The sequence below is a fragment of the Pholis gunnellus genome (assembly GCF_910591455.1).
Source record: "Pholis gunnellus genome assembly, chromosome: 1".
Taxonomy (NCBI): domain Eukaryota; kingdom Metazoa; phylum Chordata; class Actinopteri; order Perciformes; family Pholidae; genus Pholis; species Pholis gunnellus.
Window position 1 is genome coordinate 20581202 of NC_136528.1, and position 19891 is coordinate 20601092.

The following is a 19891-nucleotide window of genomic DNA, read 5'->3' on the forward strand; positions in this document are numbered from 1 at the left end:
GTGGTCAGCCCTGCTTAACCTGACCCCCCGACCAACCACCCCTCCCCTACCAATGCCCTCTGTTCTCAATTTACCCTTTCAGGACTGTACAAATCAGGCCAAATTTAACTCTTTATGGGCTTGTTAGGGGTTTGCAAGACACCTGCTTAAGTTTCACAGAGAATTCTTTCCACTGGAGACAAAGTGTGATGTTACTGCAGCTCCCCCATGCTGGCTCCTCTGCTAAGCCCTTGCTTAGCTTAGTGCTGAACTGTGATGCCTTTCTGTGTGCCACCTCTAGTTTCTCTTTTTCTTTATAAAGTGGAGTGGTTTTAAAAGTGGCTCCTGTGTGAGGCCTTGCTCTGCAGACATGGTATTTTTTTAAATATTGGTGCTGTTTGCATTAAAAGGATTAGCCGTGTGATTCAGTTTGTGAGCGATAGTGAAACACTTGAGGTCACTGTGCAGGTGACTATAATGGAAATCTTTTCAAAGATTGGCAGCCACCCGACAATAACTGTAGCCCATTTTTACATTTCCACGGACTGAGCTCGGAAGCATGGCTGTATCCTGTGAATATGCTGGGGTATGACTAATCATCAATCTGATGCCATCTTTGAGCCCAATGGCATGTTCTTATGTCTTGAAAATCTTTGAGTTAAATGAAAGCTTGTTGTCATATGTGACCTAGCTTTGAGAAAATATCGAGATTTGCTCAGGGGCTTGAAAAGAGGTTTTCTAATCTTCTGTCCTCTTTTTCTCTTTGTCACAGTCCACTTGCACAGAACTACAACACACTGGAGAAGGATTAGCTGGTTACAGAAATGCCAGTGAAACAGAGAATTTCACTGGCAAGGACTTTTACAGGCTGGGTTAAACTGCAGGCACTGCTTGATTTAAACATGTCTTTCTTGATACCTTAAAAATAGCCTGATCACTCTTTTAAAATGAATTCCAATTTTGACAATGCAGAACTGTGACTGTTGGTCAAAATATCAAAAATCTGAATTTTACCCTCTTCTTTAGCTCTTCTTTGTGGATTTCTTCTGTGATGACAAGGACAAAATGTAGTTGAATACACAAGATATGCAAACATTACAATATCAGCACTTGGTAAAGCAAATCAAATAGAATATGCACACATTTGAGCATCACATGCATGGGAAATATGAATGGTCCATAAACTGTTATACAGGTAAAAAGTAAATACAGAAACAAGTTGTGTTTAAAGTTGAGTCTGGTGTGGATCTCTTTACCCTTCTTGCTGTATGACGAGGTCGCAAGATGTTTATGTACCTTGTCTCAAGTTAAGAAACTCATGTGGACTGAAAATATGTGGTGAAACCTAAAGTTGCACCCTGTGGCAAATTAATATTTTCATTAGCGGTTTATGGTGTTGTATGATATCTTGACAAGCCAGCATTGAAAGAAACAGCTCCCCTGCAGCAGCATGGGAAGACAAGCAAAAAGTGTTGTTTTTTTATGGGGAGACATGAGTTGGATACCAACACTTTCTCTGCCCAATTCCCGTTAAATGCAGTTATATCACATTTAAGAAAGGCATTCCAAAGCCCTTTATCCACAGTGTTATTGATTGACCTGCTCCCAGGCTGCCAAGTCCTCATCTTGCCTTAACATGTCTGCTCTCCTCTCTTCATCCCTCTCTGTTTGTGTGCGTCTCTGTGAATCTACAGCAGTGTCTGGCCACTCGGAACGGCACCAGTCAGATTCCCCAACCCCCTCCAAAAGGCCGTCTTCGCGGTCAGAGACGTCCGAGAGCCCGCTCTCCTCAAAGCGTCCCAGGACAGCTGAGAAGAGCGCTACGGAGCAGGTGAGAGTTACAAACCACACAATTTTGATAACATTGATGTCTTCAGATGTTCTCGAAACTCTCTGTTTTTAAAACTCTTTGAATTAAGGGACTCTTGCTAAAGGTTATCTCATCCTCAAGTACCAGGCCCTCATAATGAGCTTGAAAGTTACACACCAATTAAAAAGAGAGATGTAAAAATATACTTCTAATAATTTTAGTTAGTTATCTCACTGACCCTTTTCATATTATGCAGGGTTTTTTTTCCAAATCTACAAAAAAATATTTTAGCCTTTCTGCTGTAGTTGCACTGCTAATTGTGTATAAGGTGGAAAATCAATATAGTATTTGACAGATGAGAGCACTTTGAAGTAGGTGCCAAGACTCAGTGGTGCTCAGTATTACACAGTTGTCTGTGATCAGAGGGATCTGCCTGCTTGAGGGAAGGGGGGCCCCAATCTTCCGCCTGATCTACAGCTCCTCTTCAAGCAGGCCAACTGTGCTCACCACATACATTTCACCCCTTTAACCCTTTGTGGATCTGTTTTTTCCCCTTCTCTGTCTCCGTCTCTCTACCACCCAGATGTACCAGTGCCCCTACTGCAAGTTCACCAACACGGACCTGAATCGTCTCAGAATGCACGTGATGACGCAGCACTCTGTCCAGCCCATGTTACGCTGCCCGTTATGCCAGGACATGCTCAACAACAAGGTCCACCTGCAGTTCCACCTCACACACCTTCACAGTGTGGCTCCTGACTGTGTGGATAAGCTTATTGCCTCAGTAAGTTCTTTGTTATGTTTATTTTGCATGTGATTGGTTATCAGGTGGTTGGAAGTGTTGAAGTGTTGACTCCAATATCAATTTTATCTTTCTCAGCCTGCAATTCTTTTGAATCATTTCCATTACCAACCTGCATATTTCAAAGTAACCTGATGTTTTGTTAGATAACTATGTATTAGATTGGCAGGGTCAAGTACAAATTGTTTATTCTGGTCACCCTGCGCCATAGCAAAGAGAATTCATAAGTACTTCAGGAAATGCATTAGCCGTAGTTTATATAAGTCAGGGAATTCAGTGAAGGAAAAGCACAATGATGAACAAATGTATGACCATGCTGTCTGGGTTAGATGTATTGTATACATAGCACCTATCTCAGATTTGATTCCAATTTCTCTCTCCACTCTTTTCCATATCGTGTCTGTCATTATCTACACAGTAATTTACATGAAACCACAGCCAGTCGAAGTTGTGCTGTATAGGCCCACCATGTTGGTACTTTTACACATTATGGCCATCAGATTGCAGACAATGGGTCTGGTCAAGGACCAGTGAAAGGATTCAGCAGTGCCAAGAAGATAGCTCTTAAACAATTCACCCTGGAGTGGCTGCCTAGCTCTGAGAACAATTGTCATTCCTGTCTTCCCTCCTCTAAATTGCCAACATTCAGTCCTTTATCAAACACAAAGAATGCGAAATGGCTGCAGGCAATCCCATTGGCTCATTGAAAATGATTGGTCCTTTTAAGATGCATATTTTTCTCCTCTTTTCATTGTCTTAATGTGCCCATCATCAGAGAGCCTTTCTCCAGCTCTTTTCTAATCACAGTCATTTGGGGAGGGGAACTCATAATCTGTTTTTGTATTTTTTAATGATTTCAAGATGAGCAAGTCTCTTAGCTCCCAGTTAATTTATTACTACACTGACATTCTTGCCATGTCTTTGATAACCTGTGTCCTAGTCAAAACAAAGATTTCATGAGGAAAATGTTGAAATATTTGCTACACAGATTAATCAAAATTGAATGAACTGTTTTCCCACTTCATGAAATTCAAGTACAAGCAATGGAAATGTTATTATTCACTACAAATCAGGGCTTGTATATAAATGTGTCTATTTATAGACTTTGTAGAAAACAAAACACTGTTCAAAAAAGTGTCAATGTTCAGGTCCATTCCTACGGGAAATAACTGAGTATTTTTTGAGTATGTTACTTGAGTCCTGTGGTCTTCGACTCAAATTAGCTTTATATTAGCTGCAATGCACTGGGGCACCATTTCTACCTATAGAGAATAGTTTCTTTGCTTCCTATAATGCTAATCAAGTGGAAATAAAATTGTATTTGCTCTGTTTTCTAGTAAATCACTGAGCAAATCTTTCTCTGTTCTATGCTGTGAAGCTAAATAGCCTGCTGGACAATCACAGAGTAAAACATTACTCTGTCTGCTGCCTAGCCATCTTCATCCCCCATCTAGAAAGTAAATGCAAGCACATTAGTATGGTAGACGGCAATATTTATTTCTTTTATAGAGGTAGTAATGTACTGAACCACTACAAGAGGGCCGTGATAGAACAGAGGTAATATAACACACATTAAAGCTAGCACATTTTTATAACTGGTGAATGCAGATGGAAAGGTACTTTATCCTTTTCACATGTCTAAGGAGAGCAGGCTAATTAATTCTGATATAGGTGACTTTTATTTCTTGCCAAGCATGCATAATGATGCGTTCACTCTCCCACCCTTTATCCACCTATCATCTTTAAACTCCCTTTTTTCCTCCCCCCCATGTGTCTCATGCCTGTCTCATATACAGTACATATATACAGTACAGTATGTGTGTGCAGTGCATGTATATATATGAAAGTCCCAGTCCTCACTCTGTCTCATTTTCTGTCTGTGTAAGATAGAGGTAATGAAAATAATTGTGCTTCATTAATTCTGAGTCTGGCTGAATGATAGCCATTTTGAACTATGTTTGCCAATTAGGCGGTCCAAATTAAAAGTGACCTTGGGATACTCTGCACTTTCTACTAATCGCCTAATGAAGCCGTTGTCTGGAAACAGTCTACTTTGTAATGTAAATCATTGCTTTTTGGTTTTGTGACTTTCAATGTTGGTTGCATTCATTTCCTCTTTTCATTTTGAAGAGATACAGAGGTACCAAAAACAAAGAAGGAAATGGCTGGATGTTTTCTGTCAAATTTGTGACCACACCAAACCAAATAAAGTCTGTACTTTGGGATGGAAAGTGTTAACTGCTCTACTTAACCTTGAAACTCCTGTTGCTTGAGGATGATTCCTCCATGTCATATAGCCTGCAGGCTATATGACATGCATACAGTACGTCCGGCTGTCTTCTCACTGTGCCTATTAAAGGAGTAATTAGAAAGCTAGTACATATGGTAAATTAACCAAAGCATCAACCAAACAGATCTGACCACAGCTCTTACTTTTCAAAACAAATTTCACCAGGATGATTTCCTTAATATTTTTTCTCCTTTTTATCACTTGACAAATCTTTTTTTAAATGACTTGAAAGGACTACCTATAATTCTTCAGGCTAAGAGTGAAAGGTGAAAAATCACTTCAAATTGATGTTCACCTGTGAAACAGAAGGGAAAAGAGGAGCGATTTGGTGGAGTGGTATGAATTGAAATGCAGCATGTAGAGTGAAGCTGAATAATTTGTTTGTGAAGTTAATTGAGGGAAGGTGAAATAGACAGTGCCCCATCTTCCAACCTCATCCAGTTTCAGCCGATGATTATTGTTCAATAGGGAACGTTAATGAATGATTTTAATGAATTATCAAGTGTTTGGGGTGAAAAAAGGTTATCAGAAGGAGACATATGAAGAAAGTTAGGGGAGAGCAGCAAGAATAAACAGAGGTTGCTGTCGTTCACACATGATTGACTCCAACCTTTTGAAAGCAGGGAGTACCTGGGTTTTTCTCTGTACTTTTTCAATCAATACTTATTCGTCCTTGAAATATTTGAATTAGCAAAGTAAAAAGAAAGATACTTTCCCCAAATTTAAAGTGCAAACCCTATTATCATCAACGGAATTGTTTTTCTTTTGATACTACTGTTTTATTAAGTAGCACACAGTCTAACTTAGCAATTATTTATTTTTAATTGGCATTTATAACCGTACTACTTAAAATTCTGTAGCTAAAGCTGAGATTTAAGATGGTTGGACTTAGTTTACCTACTTTTGTCCTTTATTACAGTAGTCATTTTTCAAGAGTTTTTTCATTAGTCCTATTTTATAAGTCCCTCTCATAAATCTTTTAGCTGGCTGAGATATTGTATGACATGAGGTCCATCAGCCTAATTGCGGCAGCAGAAATAGGCACAAGCTAAAGCACAGGACTGTGAAACTTAACATTGACATCCATAAGTGACGTAAGCTCATGCTCTTTGAGCTCTCTGATTTGTCTAACCCCCTTCTTGGTAACTGCTTTGTGTATCCTCTTGTTTGTGTCTGTAGTTTTCCTGCAATCATTTAAACCAGAATACTGAACTACATCATCACTCAGCGGGATTATTCACACTGGAATTTCTTTGTGCTTTGTTTTCCCAGGTAACAGCATCTGAAGTACTGCCAGCAAGCATGTTCATACCTGTAACTAGTCCAGACAGAGAGTCCCAGAGCACCCCTCATGCTACAGCCAACTCTAATTCCGAAGATACAAGGAAGCAAGCTGGTTAGTATCTGACTCTTAGAGATGTGGGGGTTACTTTAGAGTAGTAGTAGTAGTAGTAGTAGTAGTAGTAGAGTAGTAGAAATCCATAAATCAATTACAGTAATAATCTATGCTTTCTGTAATGACCATAGTATCACCATATGGGAAGTCATGACTGAGTGTACACTAAAGGAGATTGAACTAAATAATATAGCTATTTTAGTATTTTACAAAATAATTGTGTTGGTTATGGTTTCATTACATTTTAGACAGACAGTGTAATGAAAGACAATGCACTTTTTTCATGCTAAAGCCTTCATTTACAAAAAGACAATATTAACGATGGTTGGTATTCATGCACTTTGTAATAAGTCATTGTCCTATAACTTTTTACGCCTTCCCAAGAGTGCCCACACAATGAGTGCTTTATTGTCCTTTCTTTACTGTGGAAAAATTAAACATTGCAAATGTAGGCACTGAATATATTGCTCTCTTCTTTTGGTTTATTTATTCACAGATGCATCAGATGCTGACCCAGAGAAGGGAGTGTCAATCGCTACAGAAATAGCTGAAGCTCGCAAGTCACCTCTAGAAGATCAACAGTCGGAGAGGGATGATGCCACAGGATTCTTGTGCTGGAAGAAAGGCTGTAATCAAGTGTTTAAATCCTCCAATTCCCTCCAGATGCACTTCAATGAAGTTCACAACAAAAGGCCCCAGTTGCCGGTTTCGGATCGCCATGTCTACAAGTACCGCTGTAACCAATGCAGCCTGGCCTTCAAGACTGTGGAGAAGCTACAGCTCCATTCACAGTACCATGTGATAAGGGCAGCCACCATGTGCTGCCTCTGCCAGCGAAGCTTCAGAACACTACAGGCCTTGAAGAAACATTTAGAATCCAGCCACCTGGAGTTGAGTGAAGCTGATATCCAGCAGCTTTATGGGGGCTTATTGATGAATGGTGACATTATGGTAATGGCTGACCCATCCCTTGGTGAGGAGCATGGAAGTCTGGGAGAAGATGACAAGGAGGGAGATGAAAGTGACCCAGAGGAAAAACAAAGCCCAACAGGCAGTGACTCTGGTTCACTACAGGAGGATTGTGGATCTGAACCTAAACGTGCTTTGCCATTCAGAAAAGGCCCCAACTTTACCATGGAGAAGTTCTTGGATCCATCTCGTCCTTTCAAGTGCACTGTATGCAAAGAGTCTTTTACACAGAAGAACATTCTTCTGGTTCACTATAACTCTGTCTCCCACCTGCATAAGGTGAAGAGGGCTCTTCAGGAGTCCACTACTGGCCAGCCTGAGCCTACCAGCAGCCCTGACAACAAGCCATTCAAGTGCAGCACTTGTAATGTGGCATATAGCCAGAGTTCTACTCTGGAGATCCACATGCGCTCTGTTCTACACCAGACCAAAGCTAGGGCAGCCAAACTTGAAGCAGCAGGAGGAATCCCTAGCTCTGCAAGTTCTACTGGTTTAAGTGGCGGCGGGTCCAGCATCAGCACTTCAATATCTAGTCCAAGCCCAGCCAGCAACTCAACTACTAGCTCTACAAACCACAGTTCTTCTGGGCCTCAAACAGCTCAGAGTATTCATGGAGGAAACCATATGAGCCAGACTCACAGCATTGAAAGCATGGGAAATTCTTCAGCGGGCTGCCATTCCTCACCATCTGAGAACCATGAAGCAAAAAAGTCAAAATTTTCAGAGATGTTGTCTGCTAGGGGGCAACAACAACAACAACAACAACAACAACAGCAACAACAACAACAGCTTCAGCTTCAGCAACAACAGCAATTGGCTCAGGCTCAAGCCCAAGCTCAAGCCCAACTTCAGCAAGAGCTTCAGCAGCAGGCTGCTCTTTTGCAATCACAGCTATTCAACCCAGCACTTCTGCAGCACTTCCCAATGACAGCTGATGGACTTCTCCCCCTGCAACAGCAGCAGTTGCTATTCCCTTTCTACATCCCTGGAGCAGAATTTCAGCTGAACCCGGAGATCAATATCAGTGCCTCGGCACTTGGCCTTGCAGGATCATCCACCTCCTCACTGCTGGAAGATCTAAAAAACTCAGCCCAGCAGGCCCAGCAGAGTTGCTTGCAGCAGCAATTGATGCATCACCACCTTCAGCAGCAACATCAACAACATCAACAGCAGCAGCAGCAACAACAGCAGCAACAACAGCAGCAGGCTCACTCACAGGCTCAGGGGCAGATGGCACTGCTGCAGCAGAGTGCATCTCTTCTCCAGCAGGCTGAAAAAAAGCAGAGACAGACCTCCTCTCAGAATGAGAAGGACAGAGAACTACAAAGAGAGAAGGGCAAAAGTGAAAGAAATGAGGAATATCTTAAAGATTCTACAGACAGTAAGCCAAGAGAAAAGAAGGACATTCAGCACATTTCAATAAACATAAACCATGATACTGGCTTGCCTCCACCAAGAATTGCTTCAGATGCTCGAGGAAATGCAACCAAAGCCCTGCTGGAAAATTTTGGGTTTGAGTTAGTAATTCAGTACAATGAAAACAAACAGAAAGCTCAGAAAAAGACAGCTGGAACTACAGGATCAAGTGGTCCAGGTGGGATAACAAGAGTGGTTGACCCCATTGAGGGATTAGAGAAACTGGAATGTGAAGCCTGTGGGAAGCTGTTTTCAAACATACTGATTCTAAAGAGTCACCAAGAGCATATCCACCAGGCTTTCTTTCCATTTCGATCCCTTGAGAGGTTTGCCAAGGAATACAGAGAACAATATGATAAACTCTATCCACTGAGACCCCCTACACCAGAGGCTGCTCCTGCTCCTCCACAGCCTCCTCCTCCACCTCCTCCACCCCAAAGAGCTCCCACACCAAATATTCCTGTCTCTGCTGCCTCACTCACACCTCCAACAGTATCTACCCCACAGCCGCAAGTTCAAATGGCACAAATTCCCATACCAATGGATTTTCCCCTCTTCTCGCCGCTCATGATGCAGACCATGTCTCTCCAGTCCTTGCAGCCTCAGCTACAATCTGTTGACCCAAACCTGGCATCAGACCTGGCCCAGCTCTATCAACAACAGCTTACTCCAGCCATGCTACAGCAGCAACAGAACAAGAGGCCACGGACACGCATCACAGATGACCAGCTTAGAGTGCTGCGACAGTACTTTGATATCAACAATTCGCCAAATGAGGATCAGATTAAAGAGATGGCAGACAAGTCAGGGCTACCACAAAAAGTCATAAAGCACTGGTTCAGAAACACCCTTTTTAAAGAGCGACAGCGCAACAAAGACTCGCCCTACAATTTCAATAATCCACCAACAACAACTTTAGAGGACACAAAAATTGACTCAAAACCTCCTTCCCCTGAACCTCAGAAACAAGAATACTATGGAAGTAAGAGATCATCCAGGACCAGATTTACTGACTACCAGCTAAGAGTGCTACAAGACTTCTTTGACGCCAATGCTTATCCAAAAGACGATGAATTTGAACAGCTCTCCAACCTACTGGGCCTCCCCACTCGTGTTATTGTTGTGTGGTTCCAAAATGCTCGCCAGAAGGCAAGGAAGAATTATGAAAACCAGGGTGACGGGGCAAAAGAAGGCGAAAGACGAGAATTGTCAAACGATCGCTATATCCGCACCTCAAATCTGAACTACCAGTGCAAGAAATGCAGTCTGGTTTTCCAGCGTATATTTGATCTAATAAAACACCAAAAGAAGCTGTGTTACAAAGATGAAGATGAGGATGGACAGTATGACAGCCAAAATGAGGATTCACTGGATTATCCCAATGACTGTTATACTCCCTCTGGGTCTTCCTGTCACACCCCAATGCCCTCCTGTTCAAGCCTTTGCCCACTTCCACCCTCCACTTCTGCATTCTCACACCTCCCATCCACTGAGAAAGAGGAGGCATCACCAGCATCCACCTCAAACCTCTATGATGAGAAACCCAAGCAGTTACCAGCAATTTCTGCTGATCCACAAGAAAATCAAACCTCTATTAAGCAGGAAGTTGTGCATCAACCCCAGTCTGAGCCAGAACACCATAGATCCCAAAGAGAAGAGAAGATTCAAGCTATTTCCAAGCCCATCAAAAATTCATCTCCTTCCTTCTCTCAGCAACAACAGCAGTGTGGTCCCTCAGCCTCTCAGACAAGCCAGGCCTCATCACAAAGCCCTCATGTGAGCCTCAATGCACACCTGTCCTCTGCCACACAACAACTTGCACAGCAGATGATCCAGTATCAGTGTGAGCAATGCAAGATTGGCTTTCCCTCCTTTGAGCATTGGCAGGAACACCAGCAATTACACTTCCTTTCTGTGCAAAATCAATTCATCCACCCTCAATTCCTAGACCGTCCAATTGATATGTCTTTCATGCTATTTGATCCCAACAATCCTCTATTGGCAAGTCAACTACTCTCTGGGGCAATGCCGCAGATTCCCAGCAGCTCTGCCACCTCTCCGTCCACCCCCACCTCCACAATGAACTCACTGAAGAGGAAGTTGGAGGAGAAAGCTGGCACAAGTCCAGGAGAGAACGACAGCACAAATAGCGGAGAAGAACCACAAAGAGACAAGCGGCTCAGAACCACCATCACACCTGAGCAGCTAGAGATCCTTTATCAGAAGTATTTGTTAGATTCAAATCCTACACGTAAAATGCTTGACCACATTGCTCATGAGGTGGGATTAAAGAAGAGAGTAGTGCAAGTCTGGTTCCAAAATACCAGAGCTAGAGAGAGAAAAGGTCAGTTTAGAGCAGTAGGGCCAGCTCAAGCTCATCGCAGGTGCCCTTTTTGTCGAGCTCTTTTTAAAGCAAAAACTGCCCTTGAGGCACACATTCGCTCTCGTCATTGGCATGAAGCCAAACGTGCTGGATATAATTTAGCTCTTGCTGGGATGTTACCTGATCATGAGGGTATGCAAATAAAAATAGATGCTCTAGATACATCAAGCTACTCCCAACTGGCCCCAACAAACAGTGATGGGCAAAGCTCCTCGATGTCACCAGTGAACAAAATCATGGATTTGTCTCCCAGGGCTCTACTGAGCCCTTCATCCATTAAAGTTGAAGGACTGGAAGATTTTGAGAGTGCAACCATGTCCTCTGTGAACCTCAGCTTTGATCACAGCAAACTGGATAATGACGACTGCTCTTCTGTGAATACAGCCATCACAGACACAACCACAGGTGATGAGGCCAATGCTGATAATGACAGTGCTGATGCAAAGCACAGCCAAAATAGCGGTGATTACCTATCTAAGTCTGGGGGCACAGCCCCCATTCTTGAAACTGATGACCAGATGTCCTCTGGGCTAGTAAGCCCTGCAACAAGCTATTATGCTAAGGACTATGACAATGAACATATAATTGAACACAGTGAGACGTCCAGCCTGGCAGATCCCTGCTCACCAAGTCCGGGAGCCTCAGGTACCAGGAGCATCGACAGCGGAGATCGACCTGGCCAAAAGCGCTTCCGAACTCAGATGAGTAACCTCCAGCTGAAGCTCTTGAAATCCTGTTTTAACGACTACAGGACTCCCACTATGCTGGAATGTGAGGTACTTGGCAATGACATTGGACTTCCAAAGAGAGTTGTTCAGGTGTGGTTTCAAAATGCTCGTGCCAAGGAGAAAAAGGCAAAGCTCAACATGGCCAAGCACTTCGGAATAACTCACACATCTTACGAGGGCCCAAAGACTGAATGCACTTTGTGTGGTGTTAAGTACAGTGCTCGCCTCTCTGTTCGTGATCACATTTTCTCCCAACAACACATCTGTAAGGTGAAAGATACTATTGGCAGCCAGATCGATAAGGAAAAAGAATACTTTGACCCAGCCACTGTCCGCCAACTTATGGCCCAGCAAGAGATGGACCGCATTAAGAAGGCAAATGAAGTTTTAGGACTGGCGCAGCAGCAGGCCATGCAGCAGCAGGGTTTGTTTGATAACCCTGCAATGCAGGCTCTCAATCTCCAGTCAGCTTATCAAAGTCTGCAAGGCATCCCACCTGTCCTTTTGCCAGGGGTTGGCAGCCCCTCTCTTTCCAGCTTTAACTCATCTAATTCAGGTATGTATCCATTTGGATTCTACACTTTTTAAAAGCTAAAACTTGAGGTGCATAGTTGCAAATGTATTTTATAACTGAAATGTAACTTACTAACCAACTACAGTAATCATGTATTGCACTTACATATAAAACCTAGCAATAACAGTAGAGCACAATACTTCTCATCAATCAATCAGTCTGTCACATGTACTCATTTAGACTGGCACACATACTGTAGAATGTGTAACATAATGTTATGGCCTTTTCCCATTTTTGACAGCTCTAAGTACAGAATCCCTTTAAATGTCAACACTGCTAGACCCACTAATGCCACAACAGAGTGAACAAATAGCTCACTCTGACTGACTTCAGCTTTGGGAAGATTACATAAGCTTATTATCATTTGATTTTCATTTACCTCTTCTGTGTATATTATGACAAAATGTATCTTATTATTTACTTATCTTATATTGTTGATTTTTCTTTCAAAATTAATTGTGCAATCATCAAAGAAAAAAACTTACACATTTTTGTCTGTATTTGAAAATTTCCAGCTTTAACTCCTCCAAATCCTTCAAACCTGCTGACCATGCCTGGTGCCAGTGTTCCCTCACCTAGCCTCCCCACATCCGGATTACCCAACAAGCCCCCCTCTTCATCGTCTGTTGTCGCGTCCAGCCCGGCCCAGACCAACACGTCTGCTTCCCACTCAAGTCCCACCTCCACATCCAACTCCAATTTCTCAACCACCCAGTCGGGCTCCCAGCCTGAGCCTCCCAAAGAACGTGATGCTGAGAGAGTAAGAGAGAAGGAGAAGTCCAAGGAAAAGACAGAGAAGCCCTCAACCCTATCGTCAACTGGAAGCACCCCTGCCCCTTCCACTTCTGCTGCCAGCGCCAAGAAGGAGAAACCAGACACAGCTGTACCTGCCACCTCTATGCCCACACCTGGCATGGAGTATGTGGTAGACCCTGCCCAGCTTCAGGCGCTGCAGGCAGCTTTGGCATCAGACCCTACAGCTCTCCTCACAAACCAGTTCCTGCCCTACTTCATGCCTGGCTTTTCCCCATATTACACCCCACAGATCCCTGGGGCTCTCCAAGGGGGCTACTTGCAACCTATGTATGGTATGGAAAGTCTCTTCCCCTACAACCCAGCATTGTCACAAGCACTGATGGGCCTGTCTCCAGGGTCCCTGCTGCAGCATTACCAGCAATATCAGCAGAGCTTGCAGGAGGCACTACAACAGCAGCAGCAGCAGCTTCAGCAGATCCAGCAACCCAAGATGAGCCAAACTCCAGTTCCCTCTCAACCCTTGAGGGATCGCAAAGAATCTGCCAAAGATCCAGTGAAAACAGAGCATCAAAAGGGCAAACCCCATAGGGAACCCCCCACTTCCTCCTCCTCTTCCTCCTCCTCTCATAATAAAGTACCCTCTGAGCAGAAAGAGATGGATGGCAAAGCTGTGGACCCCCATCTAGACCAGTACATCATCCCCAAGGTGCAGTGTAAACTGGCATGCCGCAAGTGTCAAACAGTTTTCACCAAGGAAGAATCGGCTATTAACCACCTTAAATCTAACTGTTTTTTCGGTCAGTCTGTGGCAAACCTGCAAGAGATGTTGCTGCGTGTCCCTGGTGGCGTAGGTGCAGGGGCTGGAAGTCTCTATGACTGCCTGGCCTGTGACACTACGTTGGATGGGGAGAAAGCACTCAGTCAACACCTGGAATCGGCATTGCACAAACACAGAACAATCAAGCGATCAGCCAGAAATGCCAAAGAGCACGCTACTAGTTTATTACCTCACTCTTCAGCTTGCCTCCCCAATCCTAACACCGCATCTACCTCGCAGTCTGCCACTCATCCCATCAGCAGCCCTCCAACCCCGCCAACAACATCAGCCACCATGCCATCCTCTGCTGTCTCCTCTTCCCTGTGCTCCTCCTCTACTACCCCACTCAACACCACAGCTGCCGGCAAACCATGGCCCCAGGCCCCTTTCTCCAGAGCTTTAGCTGGGAAGCCCAATGCCAGTCCCTCCTCTTCTTCCTCCGTTTTTCCTCCAATGTCCTCACCTTCAACGGTTACCTCAAGTTCATTGAGCACCTCAGGAGTTCAGACCTCGATACCAACAGACGTCTTTACCGACGAGTCTGACTCTGACAGCAGTCAGAAGTCAGCAGACAGGCTTAGCAGGACGGCGGAGGAGCCGCAGCAGCCTGGTTTTGTCAAAGACAGTAGTAGTTGTAGTAGTAATCTTGCTAGTGTAGGAACAGACTCCATCAGATTGTAAAAGAGCTTTCAGTGATGGACAATATTTAAAAAAGACAAAAAAAGACAAAAAAAAATCACAAATGGAAAAAACATAAAAAGCAGCAATGTTAAAAATACATTAAAAGTATACAAACCAATTTCAGAAAAAGATGTGTAAAGACTAACTGCAATTCCAAAGCTTGTAACCAAAAATTTTAATGTTAGTGGATTGTTTTCCCATATCAACATGCTGGTTTTCGTTTTTGTTTTTGTTTTGTTTTACTCAACTGAAATACATGCATACTAATATATGAGAATAGAAAAGATCGCCGCAGTTATGTTTTGGGTAATAGTCGAGGAGTGCTGTACTGTATGGCAATGGACTGCCTCAAAGTTGACAAATGGCCCAAGAACCCTTTTGAGGACAAGTTGTCCCTTTGTTTTGTAATGATTTCTACTTAATAGCACAGTCACAAAAAGCCAGTATGTACTGTATGGGAGAATAGTCTATCCGTTTTCTTGCTATTTAAGCATTCAGATACCAATGGCTTGTCAAGTAAAAGAATAATGTAATGTCTATTTTATTCTCAGGTCAACAGCTCACAGAGGGTTTTTTTTCTGTTACAGAAATATGTGTTTTACACCTTTGTTTCCAACAGGAGATAATTAGTCTTTTTCTTTCATAACTTCATTTAATAACAGACCGTTTTAAGTTTAATGAAACTTTAATATGGCATTGTTTCTGGGCATTCAAAAAGGGTAAATGATTTGCTGATTTTAACATTGGAAATCCTTTTAAAGAGGTGAAATCACAATCCCATTATACCCAGGCAAGGAGAGCAATGCAGACATAATAACGGGCGATGAAAAGAATTTTGGTTAAAAAAACAACCTTCTGTATTTATGATAGATATGAACATTTTTGGTGTTAAGTAGATTGTTGCATTGGAAATGAATTTAAACAGTATGGTAGGTTGAAAAAAACTTTGTGTACATTTAGCTTTTGTATTGTCCAACTTTAAGACGCTTCATTTGATGTTGTCTTGGTCATTCCGATAGACTAGATTATGGACAGGTAATTTATCTCAACTTTGTTTCTGTCTTATTCTCAACTTCTTGGGAAACATTCACCCAAATGCCCCTCCTGACAAGGCAGGATCCTCTTTTAGAATTATTTAAATTTTATGGTTTGGTGGGTATTGTGCTAACCAAAACAAAAAAGATCCTGGGTGAAATATTGAAAGTTTTTAATTTAATTTAATTTTTGTGTTACCTTTGTGCACTTATCACTGTCTGACTCCTATTCCTCACTCAACTTGTTCCTCTCTTCGCACTTATTTTTTCTCTGCTCTCCTGTGTTTGTAGATATGTACACTACAAAGCAGGTCTCTTGTTCTTCATGTAGTGTGGCTACAGTCTTTATTTTCATTTTGACATTTTTGTTGTCATAAATGAAAATGAAAAAAGAATACTAATAATAATTCTCACGCTTTAAGACAAAAAGAAAATCCAAAGACTAAACACTTTTCACCATTGGTGCATAAATATGAGAAAAGAGGCTTCTTTATACTTGAGAATTTGTTGCTGTTTTTAGAGAAAGAAAACAAAGTTTTAAAAGATAAAGGAGTACGCATCAGAGTTGCCGTTTTTGCTTCTTTGCAAGCAAGCAGGTGGCTTTTTTACGTAAATACCAAAAACCAAAAAGGGCCCTTGTCCTTGCATTGTGGAGTAGCACCGTTACAGAGCCATTGCAGTTTGTAAGATAGAGGTTATTAATCTTTGTTTTACTTTTTTTGTCACATTCAAATGTCCATTTTTTAAAGAAAATGTATAAGGTCTGGTCTTCAAGGACATACGTTTTGCTGCTAATGTAGAATTTTGAAAGAAAAAAAAGTACTAGATGCATGCTCATTTTGCTTTTGGCTAAGCTTTAACTAAAACACACAATAAACCAATTTCTTGCCTCTGCAACACCTTTTTTTTTTCTTGTTGCAAAAACGGAACTTTGAAGACTGTGAATATATGTTCCAAAGGACATTTTGCCGATTTTCTTTTTGAACAGACCAATGTTTTAAGCCAATGATCTATAACGTTTGTAAAGAACAGTGCATTCCAAATATCACAATGGATTTTTCTTAAGCAAGGACTGATCCTTTTTCTTTTAATTGCTTTTAATTGTCACAATATATTTTTTTTCTTATTTTTTAAAGTGACTGTAAACTGTTGTGTACATTTTTGCATCATTGGTTGCTGAACAATGTGACCTCCATATGTCATTTTGTGCTGGCATGGAACATTGCTGAAAACCCCTCCATCCAGTCAAGGTTGTTGCTCACTTGTCAAGCAAGGAATAGTGGTTACCAAAAAATGTATATATTACATCTGGTACTGATGCGTCTCATAGGTTTAGTAACATTTATGCCAGTCAACATACAACTAGTCTCAGAAGGAAATGATGGCTGTTTTGCTGCGGTGTCGATGCGCCCTTCCTGGAAAATCCACCAGTGACTTGTCCCATGTGTCTACAGGGTGCCACTTCCACTAATAGATTACAGGTTTTTAAGGGATATCTTCATTCCAAAGCATTATTTCTGGAAAAAGTAGGAGATTTTTTGAAGATGTCCCTTGATTTCAAATAGTAAGGATGCTTTCATGTCCAAAGAAGTCACCCACTTAATTTTATTGCAATGGAAATGGATGTGCATAGGTACCTCCACCCTCTCAATGATGATCCAATGAACTAAAACTTTTATTTTTTAAACCAAAACGAAGACATATTTAAATTTTTGAAACTAGTTTTTGGCCACTATTGTATAGTATCAATATATTCGCCCAATGAGTACAAGGCACAATCTCAGAAGTATGTTTTCAGTGCTTCGTCTTGCAGAGCAATGTTATTTGGTGTTAATACTACAGCATGATGTTGAAAGTCAGGAAAATTGGTCTGCAAGCTTGCTGCTTCTCTAAAGTCCAGTTCCCTGAAATACTGTTCAAATGTACTTTATTTTGGAAAGTTCTTAAGTTGTACAGTTTTCTCAATTATGTTTGCTTTATTTTAATTTTCAGACAATGTCAGACATGTATTGTTATTTTCCTATAAGTATTTGTATTGTAGTTTCTGTATATTACTTATTATCATAAATTAACACTAGCTTTAATTTGAATTGCTGAAATTAAGAATCAAAAACAAAAAATATGACCTGGCCACTTTATGGTGTGATAATGTTCTTTATATTCATTGTCTCCTTGATACTGTTTGCTCTCTTATTTCCAAAGTGTAATCTTTTGGGCTCTTATGTGGAAGACAAAGTTGAGGTCTCTACATCAGTTTCTGCCAGCATGGACTGTGTGAGTTTGTATGCTTGTGTGTGCGTGTGCGTGTGCGTGTGTGTGTGTGTGTGTGTGTGTGTGTGTGTGTGTGTGTGTGTGTGTGTGTGTGTGTGTGTGTGTGTGTGTGTGTGTATCATTAGAGAGCCAGCATCAATTCAATTTTGTTTGCCTTTTTTTTTTTTGATGTTTCACACCAAAACAAACTGAACCACAAAGCTGGATAACTGAAATTTAGAAAATCAAATTTTAAAGATAAGGATCCGAAACGATACCGAAGCACTGAGCAGTTTTTACTTTGATTGAATTTATGAATGTGGCCAAAGCTTTATGCAGTTAAAACAAAAACAAAAAAAATTCCAAGTTGTGCCCCAGACAAGTGTACATTTTATTGGGGGACAAAACGCTATTGTGGGTAATTGGATCCACTGACTTACATTGGGATACTTGATTTTAATGGACATTTACAAAGAAAGAGTTAAAAACAAGGTTTTGCTGTAGAGGTCATCTTTTGCCCACTGTGAAAACGAACGTGTACCTGTATACAGTTATAGATATATTTAAAACAAGACATCAACTTTTTTCTTTGTTTTTGAGATGAAGAAGGAATGAAAAGAGAAAAAAAGGACTCTGGGAAGCTTTTCAGATCCCATTAGGAGGACATGAGAGGCTGTGGGCACACCAAAACTGGGCATGGGAGCCAAAGGCAGGCTCAAAACAGCTTTAAAACCACCTCCTTATTTGATTACTGACAACTCTGTAATGGGAATGGACTCTGGAACCAATGGACATGTGTGACACTGAGAGGAAAGTCCTTAGATGAAACTGAACTTAAGTGGCTCCAGCTGCCTCTTTCTCCTTTCTGTCTGTCTCTTTCGTTCTCCAGTTCTGCCTCTGCTTCTGCTCTTTGATGGACATTTTCCAAATTTCAGGACAGGATGGACAGACACGCTTGCTTCATTTCTCCCAGTTCATGTTGCTACCCGTTTCATTTCCTTGTGCTTGTCTCTGGTTGACAAGTTAAGCTCTCCAGTCAAATGGCGGCTCACCCCTCTCTCTGTTGATTATATAATCTAAAAAGTGAAATTAATAACAGAGAGAGGGGACGGGTTCTCAAAGCTGTCATTCTTGAAGAGGCAGTTACACTAAAAAAGCGTATTAACCAAAATTAACAACCAAACTAACAACCAAACAACCATTTGCTCCAACTTCAAAGATGAACTGTTACTTGGAGCTCTCTGTTCCTTTTGTGACTTCTGGTGCCACAATGTTTTTTTATGCTTTTTAGTTTTTCTTTGTTTCCTTGAATTACTCCTCCTTCGAGCCTCATAAGCATGGCTCTGTGGCTCCAGGCAGCCCATCCGAGGGTAGAAAAAAACAGCCTTGCAATGTACAAAAAAGAGCAAGTTAAACCAAAAATGTTGTTCTTGATGTCTTTTCTATACTGTAGTCTTGTTAGCTTTTTTGTTACTGTAATTATATGATGAAGATTTCCAAACTGTACCAAATTACATGGAAACTAACATACATACAACCACATGGAACTTCAGACTTTTAAAGAAACTTTTGTCACAAAACCTTGTTGTCCTAGTTAAGTTGATTGTAGATGGTAATTGAATATACTCCTTTGAAAATATTTCATCAAGTATGTTTCTTGCTCATTGTGATACATTAAAAAAGTATGAGCATAAATTGCACTGGTGTGGATTCATCTTTGAGTGTTTTGGGATTTGACTCTTTGAATATGATTACTGAGAACTCTGAGAATTGAAGAAAAAATATTTCATATTTCTCTGAACAAATGTGCGAAATGGACCAATAAGTATTTACCATTTGTATTAGATATTTTCGTATATATCGTTCAAGACCTATCGATCAATCTTAGAATTATTAGTTCTTTCCTTTAATATTTAATCATAACAGTAAACCAATTAAGGATGAAAGGACCACTGAATGCATTTACAAGGAATCGCATCAGAAAACAGAAGATGCAACAACAATCA

The 19891-nt window shown here is 41.4% G+C and overlaps 1 protein-coding gene across 1 annotated transcript in view; it reads left to right on the top strand.

Annotated features, from left to right (window-relative positions):
• The window catches only part of zfhx3b (zinc finger homeobox 3b), a gene marked incomplete at its 5' end in the record, with an annotated part of 87896 nt that extends 68343 nt beyond the window's left edge, over nucleotides 1-19553 (top strand). Inside the window, 5 exons of the mRNA XM_079169321.1 lie at nucleotides 1677-1810; nucleotides 2373-2573; nucleotides 6154-6277; nucleotides 6774-12329; nucleotides 12863-19553. Of these exons, the coding sequence (XP_079025447.1) occupies nucleotides 1677-1810; nucleotides 2373-2573; nucleotides 6154-6277; nucleotides 6774-12329; nucleotides 12863-14601 (7754 nt within the window). The 3' untranslated portion in view covers nucleotides 14602-19553. The remainder of the gene's footprint in view (nucleotides 1-1676; nucleotides 1811-2372; nucleotides 2574-6153; nucleotides 6278-6773; nucleotides 12330-12862) is intronic.
• Between the last annotated feature and the right edge of the window lie 338 nt (nucleotides 19554-19891).